Raw genomic sequence first — 24230 nt, forward strand, 5'->3', positions numbered from 1 at the left:
GTAAACCGACCGGTTCTCCTCTCCTGCCTCCCGGTAAACCGACCGGTTCTCCTCTCCTTCCTCCCGGTAAACCGACCGGTTCTCCTCTCCTGTCTCCCGGTCCTCCCGGTAAACCGACCGGTTCTCCTCTCCTTCCTCCCGGTAAACCGACCGGTTCTCCTCTCCTTCCTCCCGGTAAACCGACCGGTTCTCCTCTCCTGTCTCCCGGTAAACCGACCGGTTCTCCTCTCCTTCCTCCCGGTAAACCGACCGGTTCTCCTCTCCTGTCTCCCGGTAAACCGACCGGTTCTCCTCCCCTGCCTCCCGGTAAACCGACCGGTTCTCCTCCCCTGTCTCCCGGTAAACCGACCGGTTCTCCTCCCCTTCCTCCCGGTAAACCGACCGGTTCTCCTCTCCTGTCTCCCGGTAAACCGACCGGTTCTCCTCTCCTTCCTCCCGGTAAACCGACCGGTTCTCCTCTCCTGTCTCCCGGTAAACCGACCGGTTCTCCTCCCCTGTCTCCCGGTAAACCGACCGGTTCTCCTCCCCTTCCTCCCGGTAAACCGACCGGTTCTCCTCTCCTTCCTCCCGGTAAACCGACCGGTTCTCCTCTCCTTCCTCCCGGTAAACCGACCGGTTCTCCTCTCCTGTCTCCCGGTAAACCGACCGGTTCTCCTCTCCTTCCTCCCGGTAAACCGACCGGTTCTCCTCTCCTTCCTCCCGGTAAACCGACCGGTTCTCCTCTCCTTCCTCCCGGTAAACCGACCGGTTCTCCTCTCCTGCCTCCCGGTAAACCGACCGGTTCTCCTCTCCTGCCTCCCGGTAAACCGACCGGTTCTCCTCTCCTGCCTCCCGGTAAACCGACCGGTTCTCCTCTCCTGTCTCCCGGTCCTCCCGGTAAACCGACCGGTTCTCCTCTCCTTCCTCCCGGTAAACCGACCGGTTCTCCTCTCCTTCCTCCCGGTAAACCGACCGGTTCTCCTCTCCTGTCTCCCGGTAAACCGACCGGTTCTCCTCTCCTTCCTCCCGGTAAACCGACCGGTTCTCCTCTCCTGTCTCCCGGTAAACCGACCGGTTCTCCTCCCCTGCCTCCCGGTAAACCGACCGGTTCTCCTCTCCTGTCTCCCGGTAAACCGACCGGTTCTCCTCCCCTTCCTCCCGGTAAACCGACCGGTTCTCCTCTCCTTCCTCCCGGTAAACCGACCGGTTCTCCTCTCCTTCCTCCCGGTAAACCGACCGGTTCTCCTCTCCTGTCTCCCGGTAAACCGACCGGTTCTCCTCTCCTTCCTCCCGGTAAACCGACCGGTTCTCCTCTCCTTCCTCCCGGTAAACCGACCGGTTCTCCTCTCCTTCCTCCCGGTAAACCGACCGGTTCTCCTCTCCTGCCTCCCGGTAAACCGACCGGTTCTCCTCTCCTGCCTCCCGGTAAACCGACCGGTTCTCCTCTCCTTCCTCCCGGTAAACCGACCGGTTCTCCTCTCCTTCCTCCCGGTAAACCGACCGGTTCTCCTCTCCTTCCTCCCGGTAAACCGACCGGTTCTCCTCTCCTGCCTCCCGGTAAACCGACCGGTTCTCCTCTCCTTCCTCCCGGTAAACCGACCGGTTCTCCTCTCCTTCCTCCCGGTAAACCGACCGGTTCTCCTCTCCTTCCTCCCGGTAAACCGACCGGTTCTCCTCTCCTTCCTCCCGGTAAACCGACCGGTTCTCCTCTCCTTCCTCCCGGTAAACCGACCGGTTCTCCTCTCCTGTCTCCCGGTAAACCGACCGGTTCTCCTCTCCTTCCTCCCGGTAAACCGACCGGTTCTCCTCTCCTGCCTCCCGGTAAACCGACCGGTTCTCCTCTCCTTCCTCCCGGTAAACCGACCGGTTCTCCTCTCCTGCCTCCCGGTAAACCGACCGGTTCTCCTCTCCTTCCTCCCGGTAAACCGACCGGTTCTCCTCTCCTTCCTCCCGGTAAACCGACCGGTTCTCCTCTCCTTCCTCCCGGTAAACCGACCGGTTCTCCTCTCCTGCCTCCCGGTAAACCGACCGGTTCTCCTCTCCTTCCTCCCGGTAAACCGACCGGTTCTCCTCTCCTGCCTCCCGGTAAACCGACCGGTTCTCCTCTCCTTCCTCCCGGTAAACCGACCTGTTCTCCTCTCCTGCCTCCCGGTAAACCGACCTGTTCTCCTCTCCTTCCTCCCGGTAAACCGACCGGTTCTCCTCTCCTTCCTCCCGGTAAACCGACCGGTTCTCCTCTCCTTCCTCCCGGTAAACCGACCGGTTCTCCTCTCCTGCCTCCCGGTAAACCGACCGGTTCTCCTCTCCTGCCTCCCGGTAAACCGACCGGTTCTCCTCTCCTGCCTCCCGGTAAACCGACCGGTTCTCCTCTCCTTCCTCCCGGTAAACCGACCGGTTCTCCTCTCCTTCCTCCCGGTAAACCGACCGGTTCTCCTCTTTGGATTCAAACCAAACTTGTTTCAGGAAACAGTGTCTGTACTCCAGCGTAGCTCAGAAAGCATAATGTTCATCCTGTAGACTACGCTAGCGACTAAAAAGATTTCTTCTTCATCTAGCAGACGTCATGATCTGTGGGACATGGTGGGACTATTTTATTCTACGGTCATTTAGCAGGGGCTTTTCTCCAAAGCGACCTACAGATGAGAGTGAGAGCAACACAAGCAGGAAATCATGTAGTAATAATAATAATAATAATAATAATAATAATAATAATAATTGTCCATATTGTGGACCACAGGTGCCCAAGGTCTGGTCCTCAAGATCTATCATGCTGCAACTTTTAGATGTGACCCTTCTCCAACACACATAAACTGCTGATTCATCATTACATCATCCAGCGCTGCATCGGCTTCGTAACGAGACGTTCATCTGATGCAGACGTGTTGAAGAAAGGCTTCATCTGAGAGTTGGTGGACGTTCGGGACGGACTGCTGTCAGCCACATGACAGACCTACATCCCTGGACTCTACATCTGGTGTTCCAGGTCTTTCCAGATGATCACATGTACGTCCTGCTCGTTGTAAAAGCTGCCCGAACGTTTCATGTGAACCTCTGACTGGTGTGAGAAAGGTCAAGTAGCACGGCTTAGTGTTTCTCTGGTCAACCTGCTCCTAGTTTGACTGTTCGAGGCCGAGCCATGACATCGTCCGGCTGGGTGTCGCTGTACCCGACAAGTAACACAAGCCTGATAATCTGGAGCTGTGCTTGGAGAGAAAGTCGCTTAAACTTTCTGGGAAGTTGTTTTTAAGGTGGCCTAATGAGAGAAACTGCAGTCTCACATCTCCTGGAAGTCGAGCGTTTTGTTTCAGATTACAGAAGAAGAGAGAAAGAGAATCAGATGAGAAAGGAGGGAGAAACCAGGGAGGCAGGCAAGCATGCATGCGAGTGTGTAACGGAGTTCAGGCTGCATTACGCCTGCTTGGCATGGATAAGGAGAAGGAAAAGGAGCAGGAATCAGAAGTGGAGAGAGATGAGGAGAAACTGCAGAGCATGCCACGTTAGATGGGTGCACAGGGAGATCTGCAAGGGATCAGTCAGAAGTAAGAGGGAGAGAGAGGGAGCTGTTTGGCGGGGAGGTAGAAGCCAAAAGAGCTTAGTTAAGGAGCTTAGTTGAGGTAGGTTAGCTCTGAAGATGGAGCAGGGAAAGAAGGCAATGAACAGGGTTTAATCCATCAACTGTAACATTAGGATCCTTCTCTGAGCTCCCTCCTCCCTTCCATCCCTCTCTGTCCCTCTGGATGTGTCTTTCATTCCCCCCATCTAGGCATTTTCCAGGTAGACTCCGTGTTCGTCCGATCTCACACCGTTCTGCCCGGAGATTATGTCAGGAGCACGGTCAGTGTGACGATGAGAGCCCCTTTAACGGACCAGTCGAGTCACACAGCACTTTGGGAAACAAGCGCCTCTTTTTTCACTTTGTCTTATTAAAATGACAGGATGCAGGAGTAAACATGAAAACCTCCATGCTGTTTCAATGTTTACCAAAGAAAATGGGAGGAAGGGGGGAGGGGGGTGCAAACAGAAAGCGTCCACACTGCATTCAGCGCAGAAAACTCCTGTTTCAGAGGCCTGCTGGCTTCAGAGCCATGCTCTCCTTCACCTCCCTGACTCTGAACCGTGCAACGAGATCCTGCAGAAACCAGACCGGGATGACCACAAGCCATCTACGGAAACACTTCCCTGCTGTTCCGACACGTCTCTGGCAAACCACGACAACATTCAGTTCATCTTGTGGAGGAAGACGGTGAGATGAGGATGTGGAAACAGAAAAAACAGAAAAATTTTCTGCCAAAAAGTCTTTTTCCTGCATGAAGCGACGACATGAAGAGACAAAGAGGAAGATGAGAAGAGACAAACTGCTCTCTGCCACAGTGAAGGTGACTGTTGCCATCTTCGTCCTGGAGGCTGTCCTGGCCTCACACACACACACACACACACACACACACACCTGTTAGCAAAGAGACGCTTGCTTCAAAGTGCTGCTCGCACGTCGGCCACCAGAATCCGTTCCCAGCAGAGGTTTGGTGCCAAGTTAAAGCCAACCAGAGCACCTACCTGATTCTACTTTGGCCTACTGAGTTGGTTTTTGGAAGGGCTGCCCTCAACCCCCCCACCCCCCAACCTCCCCCCTTCATCCCCCCCCATCCCGCTCAGGGCAGCAGTGGCGCCAGCTCAGTGAAAAAATGATAAGTTGGTTTTCCACGGCTAGAGAACGAGGACTCACATGGTATCCCTACGGAGCAGCATAGTGGGGAAATAGAAAGTACAACAAAACATTATACAAACACACACACACACACACACACACACACACACACACACACACACACACACACACACACACACATACGCACAAACCTGCACGTGCATGCTAGCACCCATTCCTCATAACAAAGCAAGACTTACACAGTTCTGCCATTTTTTCCTGGAAAGCTCTGAACTACAAGGCATGCAGGAATCACTGACAGCGTGGATGGGGATGTGTGCACGGTGGGGATGTGTGCACGGTGGGGATGTGTGCACGGTGGGGATGTGTGCATGGTGGGGATGTGTGCACGGTGAAGCTGCATACTAAACTCAGAGACACTTCATGTCACCGCCTGGCGGCGTGTCCAAACTGGTTCTGCAAAGCCAGGTAGGGCTGGACGATATGCAACAAACTTCTGTGTTTGTGTTTCAGACAGTGGACACGATAAGGCTGCCGATCACAAGACTGATCACAACGGATAAATTGATATTTTTGCACGTATCAGAAATTTGCCAGGATGTGATTTCAGCTTGACTTGATTTATGATCCAGATATGAGATAAAATCTCATATAAAACTTAAAATAAACTTCCGTCTATCTTTCCTTTTAAGAGACTCTGCCTCTCTGAAATGCTCCTTTTTTTTTACCAACCTGTTCCCAGTTAAACCAGTAAACCAGGTTGCTCCTGTTCCAGCTGTTTACAGATGTGTTCATGTCTACCAGAGTCCCAGACCTTTAGGAACTGGGATTATAAAACAGTCTCCGCATCGCTCTGGGTAAACTGGCAGCGGTTTATCCACCTGCTGCCAGTTAACATAATTAATAGTTAAATCCTACTCCAGAATCTCTCTTCCTCTCAAGCTCAATCAGACATTTAAAGAGGAAACATTTGGTTCTTTTGACAAAGCTACATCCTAAGCTTTAAAATGTCCAGATCCTGTGAAACTGAAGTTAATGTGAACAATTTGTTACAAAGGACCATTGTGTCATTACTGTGTCATTAAGATCCATGTCTGCTGTAAGAATCCAGTTATATACAGATTGATTGATAAGTTGATAGATTGATGACAAATTGATTGATAATAATTGATCCCCAGGTATCCAGATAGCCATGTTGTAATCAGGTAGACAACTTAGTTAGTTCTTTTATTTTGGTAATGCCGATGTTGTTTTATTTTTATATTGAAGTGAAAGTTATTGTTCATGGAGAAAATGTTGAATATTTCATATTATCATGCTGCTTCTGATGGACATGAAGACAGATTTATAAAACAGCGGGAACAGTTGTTTGGACTCTAAGAGTCTGGATTTCACCAGGAGAAGATCCAAAAACTGATCAAACTGTTTTAAAACCACAGTCCTAAAAAGTTTTATGTAAAATATCAGTAAAAAAGAGAACGTTATGGATCATCTTTTCTTCCCAGTAGAAGATAAACAACATATCAGATGATTTTATCTGTTGATGTAAAATATGAGCTTATTGTGAATCTGATGCAGCAACACATCTGTAAAATGTTGGAAGAGAAGCAATAAAAGACTGGAAAACATCTGGTGGAGCTTTAACTGGTTTAACTGGGAACGGGTCAATAACATAACTGGGGAGCATTTCAGAGGCAGAGTCTCTCAGATGGAAAGATGGACAGAGCTTCACCAATATGAGATGAACTGGATCTAAACGTTGACAAAATTTGCTCCATCTACCATCTACAGTTAAGAATATAATTAGAAGAGACTGAAGGAATCTCTGTAGGGAGGAGACAAGGCTGGTATTCTTCTGCACTAAATGCAGACATGATTCTCTACTGGAAACCAGTGCATGGACTCAGGAAGCTTCCAGAAACCAGTGTGAACCCAGTTCATGCAGGTTAAAGCTCCCTCATATGTGAAGAGGATCCAGGACCAAAGCTCATTTAAAATGTTCTGAGTGGAAACCTGGATGAAGATGTGGAATAGTTTGTGGACAGCATGGACGGCGTGTCCTGCAGACTAAAGAGGAGAGGGAGCATCCAGCTTGTTATCAGCCTGCATCTCTGATGGGATGGGGTTGCATTAGTGCCAATGGCGTGGGCAGCTTCCACATCTGGGAAGCTCCATCAATGCTGAAACATCTGCTCCCATCCAGACAACGTCTCTTTCAGGGAAGACCTTGCAGGTTCCACCATGCTGGACCACATCCTGCATCATCACAGCAGCATGGTGGAACAGGAGAACTGGTCTGCTGCAGTCCACACCTTTCACCAGTACAAAACAGCTGGAGCACCATGGGAGCAGAAATCCTGTAGATCACCTGGAATCCTACATTCCTCTCCAAAAACTCCAGCAACTGGTCTCCTCACTTTCCAGATGTTTACATACAGATATTAGAAGGAGAGCAGATGCTAACAATGCTAAACATCACCCTGAAACTACTTTGTACACATGCTAACAGTTGCTAACTATGCTAAACATCAAACTATTTTTACATACGGTAACAGCGGCTAACTATGGTAAACATCACCAAATAACTACTTGTTACACACACTAAGAGCCGTAAACAATAGTAAACATCACACTAAAACTATTTTTACACACACTAAAAGCTGCTTACTATGCTGAACAACACACTAAAACTACCTTTTACACATGCTAACAGTTGCTAACTATGCTAAAAATAACACTAAAACTACCTTTTACACATGCTAACAGTTGCTAACTATGCTAAACATCAAACTATTTTTACATACGGTAACAGCGCCTAACTATGGTAAACATCACCAAATAACTACTTGTTACACACACTAAGAGCCGTAAACAATAGTAAACATCACACTAAAACTATTTTTACACACACTGAAAGCTGCTTACTATGCTGAACAACACACTAAAACTACCTTTTACACATGCTAACAGTTGCTAACTATGCTAAAAATCACACTAAAACTACCTTTTACACATGCTAACAGTTGCTAACTATGCTAAACATCACACTAAAACTACTTTTTACTCATGCTGACAGTTGCTAACTATGCTAAACATAAACAATAACTACTTGTTACACACACTAAGAGCTGCAAACTATGTTAAACATCAGACTAAAATTGTTTTTACACATGCTAACAACTGCTAACTTTGCTGAACATCACACTAAATTGTTTTACACACGCTAACTATGCTATTAACAATGATAAACATCACACTAAAACTACTTTTTACACGTGCTAACAACTGCTAACTATGTTAAACATCACATTAACTTGTTTTACACACACTAACAGCTACTAACAATGGTAAATATCACACTAAAACTACTTTTTACACATGCTAACAACTGCTAACTATGTTAAACATCACATTAACTTGTTTTACACACACTAACAGTTGTAAACTATGGTAAACACCCCCCTGGAACTACTTTTTACAGATGAATTGCAGCATCAGATTTATAATCAGCTCATATTTACCATCAGATGATAAAATAACTCACTTTCATCAGCTGACATGTTGTTTATTTTCTACTGGGAGATAAGATGGTTTCATTAGGCTCATGTTTTATTAACAATCTTTGTGTAATTACTCATTAACAAACCCATGATTTAATACTCTTAAATTGAGCAGTATTGTCTGATTTATTAAGTCTGTATATCGCCCAGCCCAGTGTGGCAGTTTTTAATGTTGATGGCTAGTTTCATGTTTATATGCCACATCGACATTTTGATGTAACTAAAACAGGGCATCAGTAGCACTGACTCTATCCTGCCTCAGGGCTCCTAAAGCCAGATTATTTGGTCTTTCCTAAGGGTCCAACAGAGCTTCCTAGGGGCTCCAGGGTAAAGTGTGTGAAGGGGGTGGTTAGTGAGAGGTTAACAGGTGGGTAGTTAAGAGTTAAGAGTATGACAGAGGAGGGAAGAGGGGGTTACTTAGTAAAAGCAGGCAGTGTGAGCTGCAGGAGGAAAGGAAACATTCCTCTGATCTGATGTTTAACTTGTACAAAGTGGTGCATGTCTGCCAGCAGGTCTGTGATAGATCTTCCACTCTCCAACAGCCCTGCTCAACCAGCCACGCAGAAATGACTTTACAACATCAAAGCTGGCATTAACGTCTCCTTCCCCTCATGTAAATGCACAAACAGAACAAAAAAGAAAGCTTTCCGCTCCGCCCTGCCTCCTTCGTTTCACTGAGAATCACCGCTGCCCCCCACGGGATCAACCCTGATGCAGCGTGTTAGGGAGAAACGGGGTTGGAGCATCCTGGGGGCTGCTTTGCATTACCAAAACAAACCATTCAGCAAACAAACAATTAGACACTCATGAATTATGGACAAGCTATCAGATGTAGCGATAGTGGGAAGTTGTGAGTGAGTGCTGAACTAATGAAGCTTCTGTCAGGCTGTGGACTCCAACACTACAGGGTGAATCAGTGGAACTTTCCTGCACGTATGTGAACTTTATCTGACTGGTGCTAATCATTCCTCAGCATCGATCTGAACAGTTGCAGAAGACAAGGGAAGCATGGGACGTAACAGACATACAGGTGTAATCCATGAAGCTACGCAGCTGTGCATCATCAGGCATGTTTCAGTTCGCACCCCCAACCCTGTGTTTACCTCTCACAGACACGCACAGTCCATGCAGCAATGATCCAGGAGGAAATGCTGAACACCAGCAGAACGGTTCCTGGACAAATGGTCATGAGAGTCTTCATGACAAAGCGTGTGTTGAAGTTGATCTTGTTGAGGGCACCGATGCTGCGGGACGAAGCATCCGTGAACAGCTTGCTGTGGAGGAGCATGACTCTGCCGATGAGGTAGAGTCTCAGGAACATGGGGATAGAGAGGATGATGTCCACATCTGCGTCCGCCACCGATGGCGTGTAGGTGAAGGCCAGCCGCGCCGTCCAAGTGAAGACGTACTGGCCTGGGATGGGGTGAATGGCACACACCAGAAGCTCCAGCACGATGAAGAAGATTCGCTCATATGTCATGGCTATCCTCCAATCGTCCGCACCGTTGTCCACCATAAACAGCTGCAGGAAAACACACAGAGACCAATGAGATTCTGCTTGTATGTCTGCAGCATAATATCCAGTTACACATGTTAGAGAGTTCAGTAAAATCACACAATATACACCAACTTCCTCTTCATCTCCTTCACCTGGTCTGCTTCCTGCTAACCAGTCAATCACATGACAGCGTGTCGTCAAGCTGAAGCTCAAACTGAGCATCAGAATGAGGAATTAAGGGGATTTGTTGTTGTGTGTCTGAGTGTTTACTGGGATTTTCCCACACTAACATCTCCAGTGTTTCCAGAGAAGGTCTGAAGGAGAGAAGAGATCCAGCAGCAGCAGTTGTCTGGACCAGGATGCAGCAGAAGATGGAGAAACTGGTCTGATGAGTCTCCAGTTCAGCTCCACATCCACATGGTAGGATCAGAACCTGCTGGAAACATCATGACAACATGGATCCATCCTGCCGTCAGGATCAACGGGGTCTCCCTCCATGACCATGTCCATCCCTTTCTGAGCGCAGTGTAGCATCTTCTGATGGAAACTTCCAGCAGGATGATGCACCATGTCACAAAGCTCACATCACCATGACGACGAGTTCACACTTGTATGTTTCCATTGGTTCAATCCATCACACCAAGATTACAGATGTGGGTCTGACTCGGCACTAGAAGGTGATGAAGAGGACAGTGGTCCTGATGAAGATTACGGTGATGGTCAAATAGTGACATCCGGAACGTAATTCCTCATAAGATAAAATGTAAATGAATCCATACTCCAAGTCTACTTTTATACAGTCACATTGGAATAATGAAACTCTTCCTTCCTGGACCGGACTCTGAAGTTTACCAGAGAAAATGTTGGAAGGTTTTCATGAGGACATCCCGAACTCTGCTGCTCATCCCACACATGCATTCTCCTTCCACATTTTCCTCCATTTATACGAGACATAAACTGCCTTTCCAGCTGTTAGAGATTTATTGTAACAACACAGTAACTGCAGGTTTTTAACAGAAAAAAGGAAAAAACTGAGTCCACCCACCTGGATTTCCCGGGCGTGGTACATTATTATAAGACCGAGGAGTATAACAGTGGAAAGGCTGATAAGGCATTTCAGTGCAAATGAGTATGAAGATTCCTGTAGAGAGAGAAAGACACGACATGAAGGAGGATGTTAGAAACGCCGGGACTTTCAGCAGCATGCTCATGCAACATACCAGCATCATCTGAGAAAAGCACATCTTATGTATGAGTCACTTTCTATTGCAAAAATGTTGGACTTCAGTAGAGATTATTTTTACTTTTCCATCATTTAAAAGAAAAATGAGAGCAGCAAATATCCACACACACAAAAAAAAGTTGCTAAATGATGCAGCGGCAGCCTGAGATGATCGAGTTCCACCAGCTGAACCACCAGTTCATCACAAACAGGCGGTCTTCCCAGCCTGCATCAGCAGCAGGGCCACCGTGGTGTGATAAATACACCAGCTGGATGCTGGGGCTTCAGCGTTGTTTATGTGACTACGTGCATATGCGGGGGCCACAGATCTGCTACTCAACCCCCCCTCCATGTGGGATGAATCAGCCGTAGTGTGAAGCGCCTGCTCTGCAGGAAGCTGACGATGAGAGCAGGTGGAGCTGCTCCGTCCTGCAGTGGTCCACATTCCAGGATGTATTTTTAGCTATCACTGAGATTGTCCCCAATGAAAGAATACCAAATAAAACAATGAATCCACCGTCCCCGCGCTCGCTGCCACACCTCCAGGACTCAGACACCATCGCGGTCAGCCCATGTGATGGAAAACATGCTGTTTGCAGCCCACGGTGCCTGCCTGACGGTGAAGGGGTGGTGGTTGGGGGGTCGGGCTCTGAGGCAGCAGGTCATTTCCATTTCAGCTGAGTCAGCCTGATGAATGGACCCAGTCCCCATCAGTCACAACAAACCCTCAGAGTTTTTTAAAAGTCCATAAATCATGCAGCAGATGAGCCCACAGGCTGGGACAGGGACCACAAGGACCAAGGGCTGAGTCTACAAACCACTATGAGAACCACGGGAATGGCAGTCCAGCACAGGGATCCCAATGTGGGGACCACAGGTTGGCATGTGACCATGGGGACAACAGGCCAGCAAAGGGAACCACGGGTTGGCATGGGGACCATCGGGAAAAGCACATGGTCCACAGGAACAAGGGGCCAGTTTGAGGACCAGCTTATGGTCTCCAGGCTGACAAAGCGACCCTGATGAGGACCACTGGTCAACATCAAGAACCCAAAGCAGGGACCACAGACCATTATGAGGACCACAAGGACGATCATCCTGTGACACAGGGACCACAAGTCGAAACGGAGACCATAGACCACAACAAGGACCACGAGGATGACAGTCTGGCACAGTGACTCTGATGCGGAGACCACAGGTCGAGATTGAGACGGAGACGGAGACCATGGGCCGGTACAGGGACCACAGAGATGGCAGTCCAGAATGGGGACCATCGGGACCACTGGCCAATATCTGGACCCCAACACAGGGACCATAAACCATCACAAGGACCACAGGGATGACAGTCCGGCACAGGGATTTTGATGTGGGGACCACAGACCAGCGTGGGAACTATGGGCCAGTACAGGGAACCATGGTCCGGCACAAAGTCCAGGGGGGCCACTGGTCAACACCAGGACACCAATGCGGGGACCACAGACCACCATGTGGACCACAGGGACAGCATTCTGGCACAGGGACCCCAAAGTGGGGACCACACGCCAACATGAGGACCATGGGGACCACAGGCCAGCACAGGGGCCCACAGGGACAACAGGCCAGCAGGGGACTTCAATCCTTGGACCACAAGGAACAAAGGCATGCACATTGGACCACAGGCTGGCAAGGGGATAGGGACCTCAACATGGGATACCCAGCATGGGTGTAACATTACAGCCCATCGTCTGCAAACCTTTATCTCAAATCAAACCAACAGATGGTATTTAATCAAGATAAACATAGTGTATAGACCCCTTTCCACTGAGCAGTTTGGCTTGTGTTGATACGGTCGGGTACACTACAGACCCATTTCTATCGAGCGGTTCTAGCCGGTAAGGTTGGACATGGTTGATTAGTTTGTGAATTTCCATTATAAAACTATCCCACAGAACCTAACCAAATCCCACTATTTCTGGGTCTCCTTCCATTGTAGGTCCATAGAAAATGGTTAAGGTGGACTTACTGGCGTCACATGATACAGTTTATTGATTGGTGGACAGAAAAACTTCACAGCTTACAACAAAAGCAAGTAGGAAATAAAAACTATGTTGCTTTTCTGTAGAGGTACAAGAATACAGGTGTGGTCTGGAACTACAAACTTTCCCAGTTGTTTTTTTTCTTGTTCTTTGCAGCATCACATCTGTTGTTATCACACAAGAATGACGCCACATTGGGGCAGTTGTAAATCAAACGGACAGACTCACATCTGCAGGTCATAAATAGACAGATGGTAAATAAACATGTTGACTTACTTTGCGTCCTACATTGCAGGACCAGCAATGTGACTATTGCACACACGTGCATCGCAATGAGAAATGAAATAAACTATGTATTGTGCAGCACTAGTGTCTTGTTGCCGGGATCCAGATCTCCTGTTGGGAACTTCTCCTAAATTTCGGATCATTTGCTGTCCGCAATGCAGAAGCATGGTCTGATGGTGAACTTTCACCACCAAACTTTAAACTCCATCATTACTTGTTTACGCTCCATCCTTTCACCTACAGGTGTAAAAAGGAAGCAGAAGCAGCATGGTGTGACTTAAGGCCTTTACTGGTCTCTGAATATTTCTCATAATAATTTGCATGGTAATATTTTTTGTCGAGTTAAATCAATGTAAACATTCATATCAGTGATGAAATTCCATCCAGCTATTTCACAAGTTTTATTTTCTCGAACTGAGCATGAGTTTTCTTTATATTCACATCCAACAGATATATAACTGACCAATCAGAGAAGACGTGTTGACTGATCACCAGTTGCGAGCTATGCAGGCATCACTTTCGCTGCTATTTCATTCAAACTTTGTATCATCACAGCCGAGCGTCTTTATTACTTATCTTCTCTGCTTCGTAAAGCGAGCAGCTAACTGCTAAGGCAGGTCCTCCAACTTTCCCACAGATGTCCTAAAGTCTATCCTGAAGGGGTCGTGGTCCAGCTTCAGATCCTGGATTAAACAATGAAACTCCCCAAGTTCTCCTCTCTTCTCTAGAACAGAATGAATCCAGCGCCTCTTTGTCTTTTCTTCTGCAGCATCAGTATGATGTTGTTGTGGCTTGATGTGGAATCCACCTAACCAGCGTGTTTTAAAAAATCATCATGCATCATCTGCAAATGTGGACTTCATGGTTCCCATAACAACCCCTTCTTAGCAAACATTGATCAGCTAATCTTTACTTAGCTGTAGCTTTGCATGGCAACGTATCTGGGACATGGTTGAAGTCTCATTCTGGAATCCTGACCATCAACATATTTACCTTATCCTTGGACCTAAAGCACCACCAAGAGGACCATGAAAAAGTTTTAGTTTTGCACCTATTGGCCGTCAGGGCTGCGGGATAACATAATATCAACTAGACACAACAAATATTACAATCATCAATGAGAAGATTAGGTGCAGTACAGCTTCCCAACACTTCGTGGTGATAACGTGTTAGTGAGTTATTCAACATAATCCACTGAACAGAAGAAGACACACAGCTAGCTGCTAGTTGTCAGCCTGTAGCAAAAGTTACGCAGAAGTATTTAAAATGAAAAAATATAGACAAAAATTGTCCCAGATCGACTTTTAAAAGTAAAAGTATTATGTAAGAACAATCCAACTCATTATGCTTTTGAAAGAAGGTAGAGCCGAGAGGTGTTTATGGAGTGTTAGCTAACATTAGCTAACGCTATCCATCACTGAAGCTCTGAAGGTTGCACACTAAAACAGCATCTAGAAACCAAGACATGGAGAAAGACATGTAAACAAAAACAGATGCAAAACACATCTGTCATATCTGGAAACTCTTTATAAGTCTATTAAATATAAATAAATTGTTCTATCCATCCATCTTCTGCCACTTATCTGGGGTTGGGGCAGCAGCCTAAGCAGGGAAGTCCAGACTTCCCTCTCCCCAGCTACATCTGCCAATTCTGCGGGGGGATGCGGAAGTGTTCCCAGGCCTGCCGAGCGATATAATCCCTCCAGCGTGTCCTGGGTCTCCCCCAGAGGGACGTGCCTGGAACACCTCACCAGGGAGGCGTACAGGAGGCATCCTGACCAGATGCCCGAGCCACCTCAACTGGTTCCTCTCGATACGGAGGAGCAGCGGCTCTACTCTGATCTCCTCCAGGATGACCGAGCTCCTCACCCTATCTCTAAGGGAGAACCCGCCTACCTTGCGGAGGAAGCTAATTTCAGCCACCTGTATAGAAGATCTCATTCCTTAAGGAACTCCAGATGGATCTCATCCACCCCTAGGGCCTTGCCACCAAGCTCCTTGGCCAGAAGAACAGAAGTTCAATTACAAAACACTATACTTCACCTACACGGTGATTTGAACCCTTTTATAAGAAGCCATTTAACTAAAACATTTCCATCTTTATCCATCAGTTTTTTCTTTGGTAAAATATAATCATAGATTTTGTGTTTATAAGCCCATCTTTAGCTTTTAAATGTATTCTTGTAGCTTTTATTCCATAAATTATCAGCCTGTTGGGCATCTCATTGTATGTACAGTTTCACCAGGTTGGTAACCACCCTATGTAGCCTTGTGAAGGCCTGAAAGTTTCATTTATTTCTTGTCCTGTTAAAGAACGGCATAGCTACAAACTGAGAATTTATATCAACAGCTCTATTTTCTAATGAACTTTGATATAATAAACTTAGTAGAAAAACATTGCACACATCATCTGTGATCACTTCACTGACATGTAGAAATATGTTGTAGAGAATAAAAATATCTTTCTTTAGTTCTGGGTGGGAATCAGACATCTACTTTTAGATCAGGCTGCACAGCGTAGCTACAATTCTAGCCGACTATAAACAATACTCACGACGACTGTAGCACCTATGAAGGTCCCTGAAAGGTACATTTAGTTGTTTTTTGTGTGCTTGTTTTGCTTGTATTTGTCCATTGAGGGTTGGCAGCGATGATAGATGGTTTGAAATGTTTTCCTCTTTATTTATCTCCATGGAGAGAGAAGTCTTACATTTCTGTTAGTACGAATTTCTTTGTCCAAGGAAACAAAAAGAAATTCCATGTTATTGTTGTTGTTTTTCTTTTATTATCTGAGCCAAAAAACGACATGTTAAATATTTTAGTGGAACAGGTAGCAGCGGCAGAAAATGCACCTGTGTGGTGTAATTACAGACACCTGATCAGATCAGGTCTGCTTGTTCACCACGCAGCGTTGGCTTAGACCCAACCTGGCTGGAATCAGCTGGTTGGGCCTGTTTTTCTCTGACAGAGCAGTTTCAGGACATCATCAGTGTTTAACTTACTAACAAGTTTTTATGTAGTTTCTGTCTTAGAAATGTTTCTTTTTTCTGACTTCCTCACTTAAAGGGTTTAAATATTTAGTTGTTAAATCCTGATTCAGATGATTGCATGACCAGCAGGACTGAATGAAAACATCTGAAGTTTGTGGTTCAGCTGGTTGAGCATTCAGCCTATCTACAGACGTTTGAGTCCTGTGCATGTCGTTTTCCTCCCACTAAAGCCCAAAAAGCCTTACACCACAGTGACCGCTCCCACTGAGACTGTTTCTGACTGTCTGTGTTTGCTGACCACAGTGCTACCTGTAAACATGATGTTTGGTCGGTTTAACTTGTAGTTCATGTGCTTAAAAGGAGTTTTTTCACTCTAAAGGTAAAAAACCAAACTATTTAAAAGGTTTGAAATAAGTTTGAACACATTAGATGATCAGCAGATTTTACTGCAGCAGTGCACATCAGAGTCCTCATCAACCTGACAGCTGCCAAACCCCCCCACAACTCAGAATAACAGCAGCAGTCACTCATGCTCCCACTCATGCATCATGCACACCAACAGCCTACCTTAGTGTAAACCCCCCATGACAGTTCTGTCTCCGTCACCATGACAACAATCCCAAACATCCCAAAGATGAGCGCGTAATCGCTGAGTCGTTTCCGTTTCTCGAACAGCGCCCTCCGGTGGCCGAGCTTGTAGCCAATGTCCTTGTTTTTCTTCTGTGGCGCCCTGCCCCCGCCCCGTCCGCTGCCCTCCCGGACCAAGCTCTCGTTGGACGCCTTGCTGGGGTCTTCGCCGCTGTTGCCCTTGGACACCACCACCTCCAGACCGGAGCTGTGCAGCGTCTGCAAAGGCTGCGTCTCCGAGTCGAGATCTGCGAGGTTGCGGCGCGACGAGGACGCCAGGCTGCCAACTAGTGGTCTCACCACGCCACCATTGTACTTGCAGGTGTTCATGGCTATCTGAGGGAGTCTGCCACTGCTCTCAGAGAGGGAGGGCTTGGATCCAGCATGGCTCAGCTTCTTCTGATCAGTAGTGGCCTGCAAAAAAGAAACAACTGCAATAAATACATGAAAGTATGACATAAGAAAGGGTGAGGGAACCACACAGGACACCAATGTGGGAGTTCTACCAGTAAAGATGATTAAACATATAGAACTACCTGTAAAAAGTGGCCAAACGAGAAAAGACAGCTGTATTGGTAATAATTTAACATTTAGTTAACTAACTATAATGGCAGCTTATAGATATACAGGAGACAGTCAACAGTCAAACTAATGAGACGTTTATGATTGGAAGACTTGTCTCTGTTGTTGCAGAACCAACCGAGCAGCAAAGTTCAGAAGTCTTCAACTTCTTGCACTCCAAGGCCTGCAGGGACGGGGGGTGCAGGACTAAACATCTGGTTGCACAGGTCAAACATCAGGTCTGTAATGTAACTATAGATGTGTGATAAACCATAAACCATATATAAAAGATGGGCGGAGCCTCCGTGACGTCACCCGTGGGTTTCTGAAGACCTGAATTGAACCGGTGGGCGGCTCCTACCATCACCATCTGGCAAACATCACACATTTTGTCTCTCCCGGACAAATACAAATATGGGCAAAGAAGTAGAGCTGAGAAGGCACTGGTGTCATGGCGTTGATGATTGACATCTAGCAATATCCTATCTGCATGTAGCCCAGAGCTAACCGAGCTAACCCAGAGTTAACAGGAGCTAACCAGCTAACAGAGGTAAGCGGGCTAAAGCTAAGTCACACAAAAGAGAAAAAAAAAGAAAGAAAAAAAAAAGAAAAAATAAAGCTAAGTCACACACTTAACTGCCTAAAAACCTAAGATGTCCTACATTCCTCCTTCTTGAAGCATGGTATCGGGTACCTGTCAATCAAAAGGACACACCTCTAAATATGCAGAATTTTGAGATTAAATTACTTTTAAACGGCGAGTTTAAAAGTAAAAAATTCACTCCCCCCACAGTTGTCATGAAGGTAAACCTGACCTATTAAACCTAAAATGTCTTTTGTACCAGGCTGTAAATATGTTTATTTCTGCTGTAAACATGTTTAATCCTGCTGTAAACATGTTTATTTCTGCTGTGAAGTTGGTCTTTTTAACATGGGAGTCTATGGGGATTTGCTCTGTTTTGCAGCCCCTAGTGGATGAAGGGGGAACTGCAGTTTTATGCACTACTGCATAGGCTTCACTTTTTACCGCCAGAGGCTCCGTCCATCTTTCATATAGGGTCTTTGGTGGAACTACAGAAAGTCCAGAATCTTAGCTAAAATCCATTAAACTATTTATATCACCACAAACACAGTTAAGACAATAAACAATTAAAAGACCAGGTAAGCAAAGTCCATAAAAATATGCAAAGACAAATAAGAGATCCCCATGTCCACACGACGGCATGTGAACAAACTGCACCTCCACTGAAAGCACATATCCCACAGATTCTAAAACTATAGGTTTAATCTGGATATGATCAAGACTCAACAAACCAGAAGCAAAAGCAAGCAGATTTATGCTCCATGTTTGAAAAATATCACCATATAAACTGTCTTACATTTGCCATCTTGCCCCCAAAACTTCTATCCACCAAGATAAAACTGCATATAGCACGTTTCCACTGTCCTGTGGGAGCCGTTTCACTTCCAACTTGCCCAGTTACCTGGCCCAGATTGGACACAGCAGGTGTCAGTCCTCACAAATATTTCCAGTCTTACCATCGATTTCTGGTCAGATGTGTGTAAACATGATGACATCAGTGTAATTTATACATTATCACATTAGATTGAGGGCTTGGTCATACTGATCGATATGGCCAACATATCATAGCTAAAGTTATAGCATCGCACAGAACAACATGCACCTGCAGAGCGCTTTGCAACACCTCCACCTCGGTATCTGTTCAGTAAAACCTCTGTTGCTTTATTTCATCTTCAGCTGAAATTAAGATGAAAATACAAAGTCGTGAAGAAGAAACTCGGAAGGAAAACATGGCTGAGAAAATGCAGGAAGGATTTCCCGACCCGGCTCGGTTTATTTGCCTCCTCCTGCTAAACAGCCGAGAAAGAGAAAATCGTTGGTGGAAAAAGCTACGAATAAAAAGCCTCGGATCACGCAAGGAGCAGAACCAGAGGGGGAGGAGCCAACACAAGGGGAGAGGCCAAGGCAGGAGGAGGAGCAAGGGCAGGGGGAGGAGTCAATACAGGGGAGGGGCCAAGACAGGAAGAGGAGCCAAAGACAGGGGAGGAGCAAGGACAGGGGGAGGAGTCAATACAGGGGAGGGGCCAAGACAGGAAGAGGAGCCAAAGACAGGGGAGGAGCAAGGACAGGGCGCCACTTTCACGTCTTGCTAGCTCCTAAACATCACCTACCCAAGCTTTAAAGGAGAGATTTCATTATAATAAAGTCAGTAAATGATTGGTGGATGATTTCCTTGTTATAATGCGACACATCTACTGTTGGAAAAGCTGTTTATGTCCTGTGCAGGAAATGCAGGAAATATTATCTCAAACATATGCTGAAATGCACACAGATAGCTAAAGAAGTTTGACCTGCAACCTCGCAGATGTTAGAGCTTCATTAGAACAAGCGCTGAATACTCGTGCACAAGTTTCCTGAAAGCAGAGAATAAAAACTGCGTTCATGCACAGAACACCACGTGCACGAGACTTTTCAGCCCTGCAGCGTTGTGCTTCCACGGTGCGTTTAAGTGCAGGTGGGACAGGTGCTTTTTGTGACGGGACGGGTGAGGATGTTGTGGCTCTTCGACAAACCTTGAGGATCCTGATTGTCTCATGTCCAGATGGATAAACGTCACCGGAGAGTCAACAACAGAATCAGCTGATGTGGAACGTTTTTCTTTTTTTTTTTCTTTTTGTCTTGTCCAGCATTTAGGCAGCAGAATGATGGTCTGGATGTTCTGTTGAGCAAATTTTCTCTGCCAAGGGAAGCTTTATAGATATAATGATCCCCTTGACTTTCTGAATTTTTATTTTATTTCTATATTTATTTTGTATTGTTGTTTGAATTGTAGAGTTTGTACTGCTGGACCAGAGAGTATAGACGAAAGACAGAAAGAGAAAGGAGAAGAAACACCTCATAAGAAAAGTGAAAGAGATAAAGAGAGAGAAAAAAACCCAACTAAAAAATAACCCAAAAACAAAAAGAAAGAAAACAACCTACAGATGTATACATACACACATACAGGCACACACATACATATACACACACATACACACGCATACATACACATACATATACACACACGTATACACACATAATATATATATATATATATATATATATATATATATATATATATATATATATATATATATATATATATATATATATATATACACGTATATATACATATGTACACATATACATATACACATACATACATATACACACACCTCTATGCACACACATACACGCACACACACACACACACACATACGCACACACATGTGCACACACACACACACACACACACACACACACACACACACACACACACACACACCCACCTACCCCCACCCACATGCATCCACACTTCCTCCTTAAACACACCCTATACACCCATTCTCTGACACACACTCAAACTCACACTCTCCTACCCCCGTTCTTTATACACACACACCCCCTCACACACACATCCCTGCTCCCTCTATAATCACCCATTCTTCCATACACGCATACCCCACTCTACACACACACACACACACCTCCCTACACCCCTCTATCCACATTCACACTCCTCATTGTACACCCACCCCATCACTTCCCTGTACCACCAACATAACCCCACATACGCACCCCCACCCATCTGCATACACCCCCCCTTCCTCCTATCCCAGCGGCCATCCACTTTCCTAAATTCTTTCACCCTGATCCCCCCCCCTCTACCCTAACATTCAGTCACCACTTCATCCATTGGCTCATGCACGCCCTCACCTTTCTTTCCCAACGTGTCCCCTGTGAGATACCCCCGGGGGAGCAGGGGATAGGAGGGCCCCGATCAGGGCCCCACAACTACCCCCCACCCCTGTCAATGCCCCCCCACCACTCCACACATGCAGCCGATCCAGCACCACCCAGGGCCAGCAGCAGTCCCACCCCCGCCAGGCCAGCCCAGACCCAGGCCCCCTGAACAGCACCACTCCCCCGCCCAAACCCCCCCGGCACAGCCCCAGAAATAGGGGCGTGGCAGGACCCCATTGTCACCCCCTCCCTCCCAGCTTATGAATGATTGTGAAGTGTGTGTTGTTTGCAATTAAAATTGGGAAGAAGTAACCACATCATGTTGGGAGCGGGACCACCAAAGTAGCCCCGCCCACCGCACACTGCATGGCCCGCCCCCCAAAATATGTCCATGTGGTGTCAGTGTGTGTTTTTTGTGTTATGTTGACTAAGTGTAATTAAAACTGGGAGGTGAACCGATGCTGGGTGCAGCGATCGAAACCACCTTGATGGCCTCTCTCACCATCCAGATCAACGTGTCCACCTCCCAACGTCCTGCCTGTGTGGTGGAAGAAGGGAAGGAGGGGGGTCCGGGGATTTAGGTCCCGAGGGAAGCGCGCCTCCCTCAAGAAGATGAGCCACCTGCGGCACGAGGCACGTCCCCCATTCCCGGGGCCCCCGAAGGCCAGGACAGGCCAAGGTCAGCTGCCCCAACAACCAGGGCCCTCAGCAACCCCAATAAAGGAGCCGCCATCGGCCCCAGAAGGCACCAACGAACCACATGCAAAAGTGGGGGGGGGGGGCAAAGAAGAGGAGGGGCGGGAGAAGGAGAGACAGACCAAGGGCCCGCCGCCCCCACACCCCCAGGAGACGCCCCCACCCAGAGACACGTTGCATTCCCTTCTCCTTTACACACCAACACATTCACACCCCGTTTTTCATATGAAAATCCTGAACTCTGCTGTTCATCACATGCACACACTTGTCTTCTAGATGTTCCTCCATTTATACAAGACATTGTTTCAACAAAACAAATTCAACAAAAGCTCATTTTTATTGATTTTTTTGTTAGTTTACTTCATTTGCCATTAAAAACTCTTCCAGCTGTGTTTTGGAGCTTTTGTTTTTTTCTGGATGTGTGCGTGTCTACTCTCAATAAAATGCATAAAAACCAAAACTCTCAAAAAGAAATGAATAATAAATGCAGTTGGATGTATAAATAAAAGCATATAACCAGTAGTGGACCCTACAAAGTGCAGAAAATGGAATCTTTGCTCAGGACAAATTCAGATATGAAAGATTAATGTTCGCTGTGACCCTGTTTCTTGTCACACAAACACTTTTCCTGCAGAGAGGAGCATTTTCACCAAGAGACAGAAAAACATGCCGCCAACCTCCTGCGCCAGGAATAAAACAACTTTTCACTGGTTTAGTAGAAAAACAAAGGATGAAAAGCATCGTGCATGAAACAGACATAAAGCACAAAGTTATTGTTTACAGATGTTAATAGATGACATTTTGATATACATTCATTTTTAGCTTTATCCAGACAATTTAATTAATTTTCTCTTAATTAATTTATTTTTTTGGTTATACTTTATTTTAAGGGAAATAAAATACATTTATTTTATTTTATTTTATTTCATTTTATAGATTGAATTTATAATCATAGAAAAATATTCAAGCAGAAACCTCCAAAAGGATGGATAAAGGATCTTTTATGTTAACTTAATGGAGAGATTTTAACATGTCAGGGAATCAATTTTATTTTATTTTATTTTATTTTATTTTATTTTATTTTATTCATCACCAGCTGTCCATGTGGAGTCTGCAGAGCGCCTGTCTGTCCGTCCGTCCTCTGCTCCACACAGACCTGGACAGATTATTATAATGGCTTCTGAAAACTTCACATGGAACGTTACCTTCTACGAAACAAGTCCGGGGTGTGTGATAGCACTGCTGCTCCTTTTCATTAGCCTTGACAAAGCATGCCTAATGCCTCTAAATGTGCTGCTGGGAATACAGAAGGGCAGGTCTAATGGAAATGTACTTCCTCTGGTCCTGTGATGCTATCGCCTTCCACATATTGTGGCGCATGAGAACAGGACTAAAGGTTACGGATTAGTGCAGCCAGTAGTGTTTCTAATCCCCTTTTCTGTATTAATCTGTGCCATTAGGACCCCTCCACATGTCCGAATTTGTGTGCTGAGTCAAGTTTGGGTTTGAATGACAGGAAAGAGCAGAACTAGATGCTGGTGTGGTTGTACTGGTCAGAGAGATGTGGTGTTTCCACGGTGATAAACTCAGAAGAGTGAGCACAATCATCAGAGCTAATTTTGATAAAAGCAACTGGATTAAAGCGTCTGGTGATGGATTTTACAGTTAACTCTGTTAACTCCATCTGACAACGAAGCGTCACACAGTCGCTGCAGAATCCTGCTGCACGCCGCATGTTTCCTCTGGATGGTTGTCGGTTCAAATCCCAGGAAACACTCAGCCTTAAATCTCTTTTCATCCTCAGTCTGAAGCTCAGCGTGTCTACAAGCAGACTGACCGGTTAACAGCCGGTTAGCAGCCAGATAACAGCTGGTTAACAGTCGATTAACAGCCGGTTAACAGTTGGTTAACAGCTGGTTAACAGTCGGTTAACAGTCGGTTAACAGCCAGTTAACAGCCGGTTAACAGCCAGATAACAGTTGGTTAACAGCCGGTTAACAGTTGGTTAACAGCTGGTTAACAGTCGGTTAACAGTCGGTTAACAGCCAGTTAACAGCCGGTTAACAGCCAGATAACAGTTGGTTAACAGCCGGTTAGCAGCCAGATAACAGCTGGTTAACAGTCGATTAACAGCCGGTTAACAGTTGGTTAACAGCTGGTTAACAGTCGGTTAACAGTCGGTTAACAGCCAGTTAACAGCCGGTTAACAGCCAGATAACAGCTGGTTAACAGTCGGTTAACAGCCGGTTAACAGCCAGATAACAGCTGGTTAACAGTCGGTTAACAGTCGGTTAAGAGCCAGTTAACAGCCAGATAACAGCTGGTT

At 46.3% G+C, this 24230-nt stretch overlaps 1 protein-coding gene across 2 annotated transcripts in view; it reads right to left on the minus strand.

The window, feature by feature from the left end:
- The window catches only part of kcnn1a (potassium intermediate/small conductance calcium-activated channel, subfamily N, member 1a), a gene marked incomplete at both ends in the record, with an annotated part of 83656 nt that overhangs the window by 21158 nt on the left and 38268 nt on the right, over positions 1-24230 (minus strand). The window contains 3 exons of one of the 2 annotated variants that reach the window (XM_079243188.1): positions 9309-9727; positions 10749-10844; positions 16783-17256. In XM_079243188.1, coding sequence (XP_079099314.1) covers positions 9309-9727; positions 10749-10844; positions 16783-17256 — 989 coding nt within the window. Of the gene's footprint in view, positions 1-9308; positions 9728-10748; positions 10845-16782; positions 17257-24230 lie in introns of those variants that run through there. The other variant, XM_079243189.1, reaches the window with a different exon arrangement.

Source organism: Telmatherina bonti (genome assembly GCF_933228915.1).
Source record: "Telmatherina bonti genome assembly, chromosome: 7".
Classification (NCBI taxonomy): Eukaryota; Metazoa; Chordata; class Actinopteri; order Atheriniformes; family Telmatherinidae; genus Telmatherina; species Telmatherina bonti.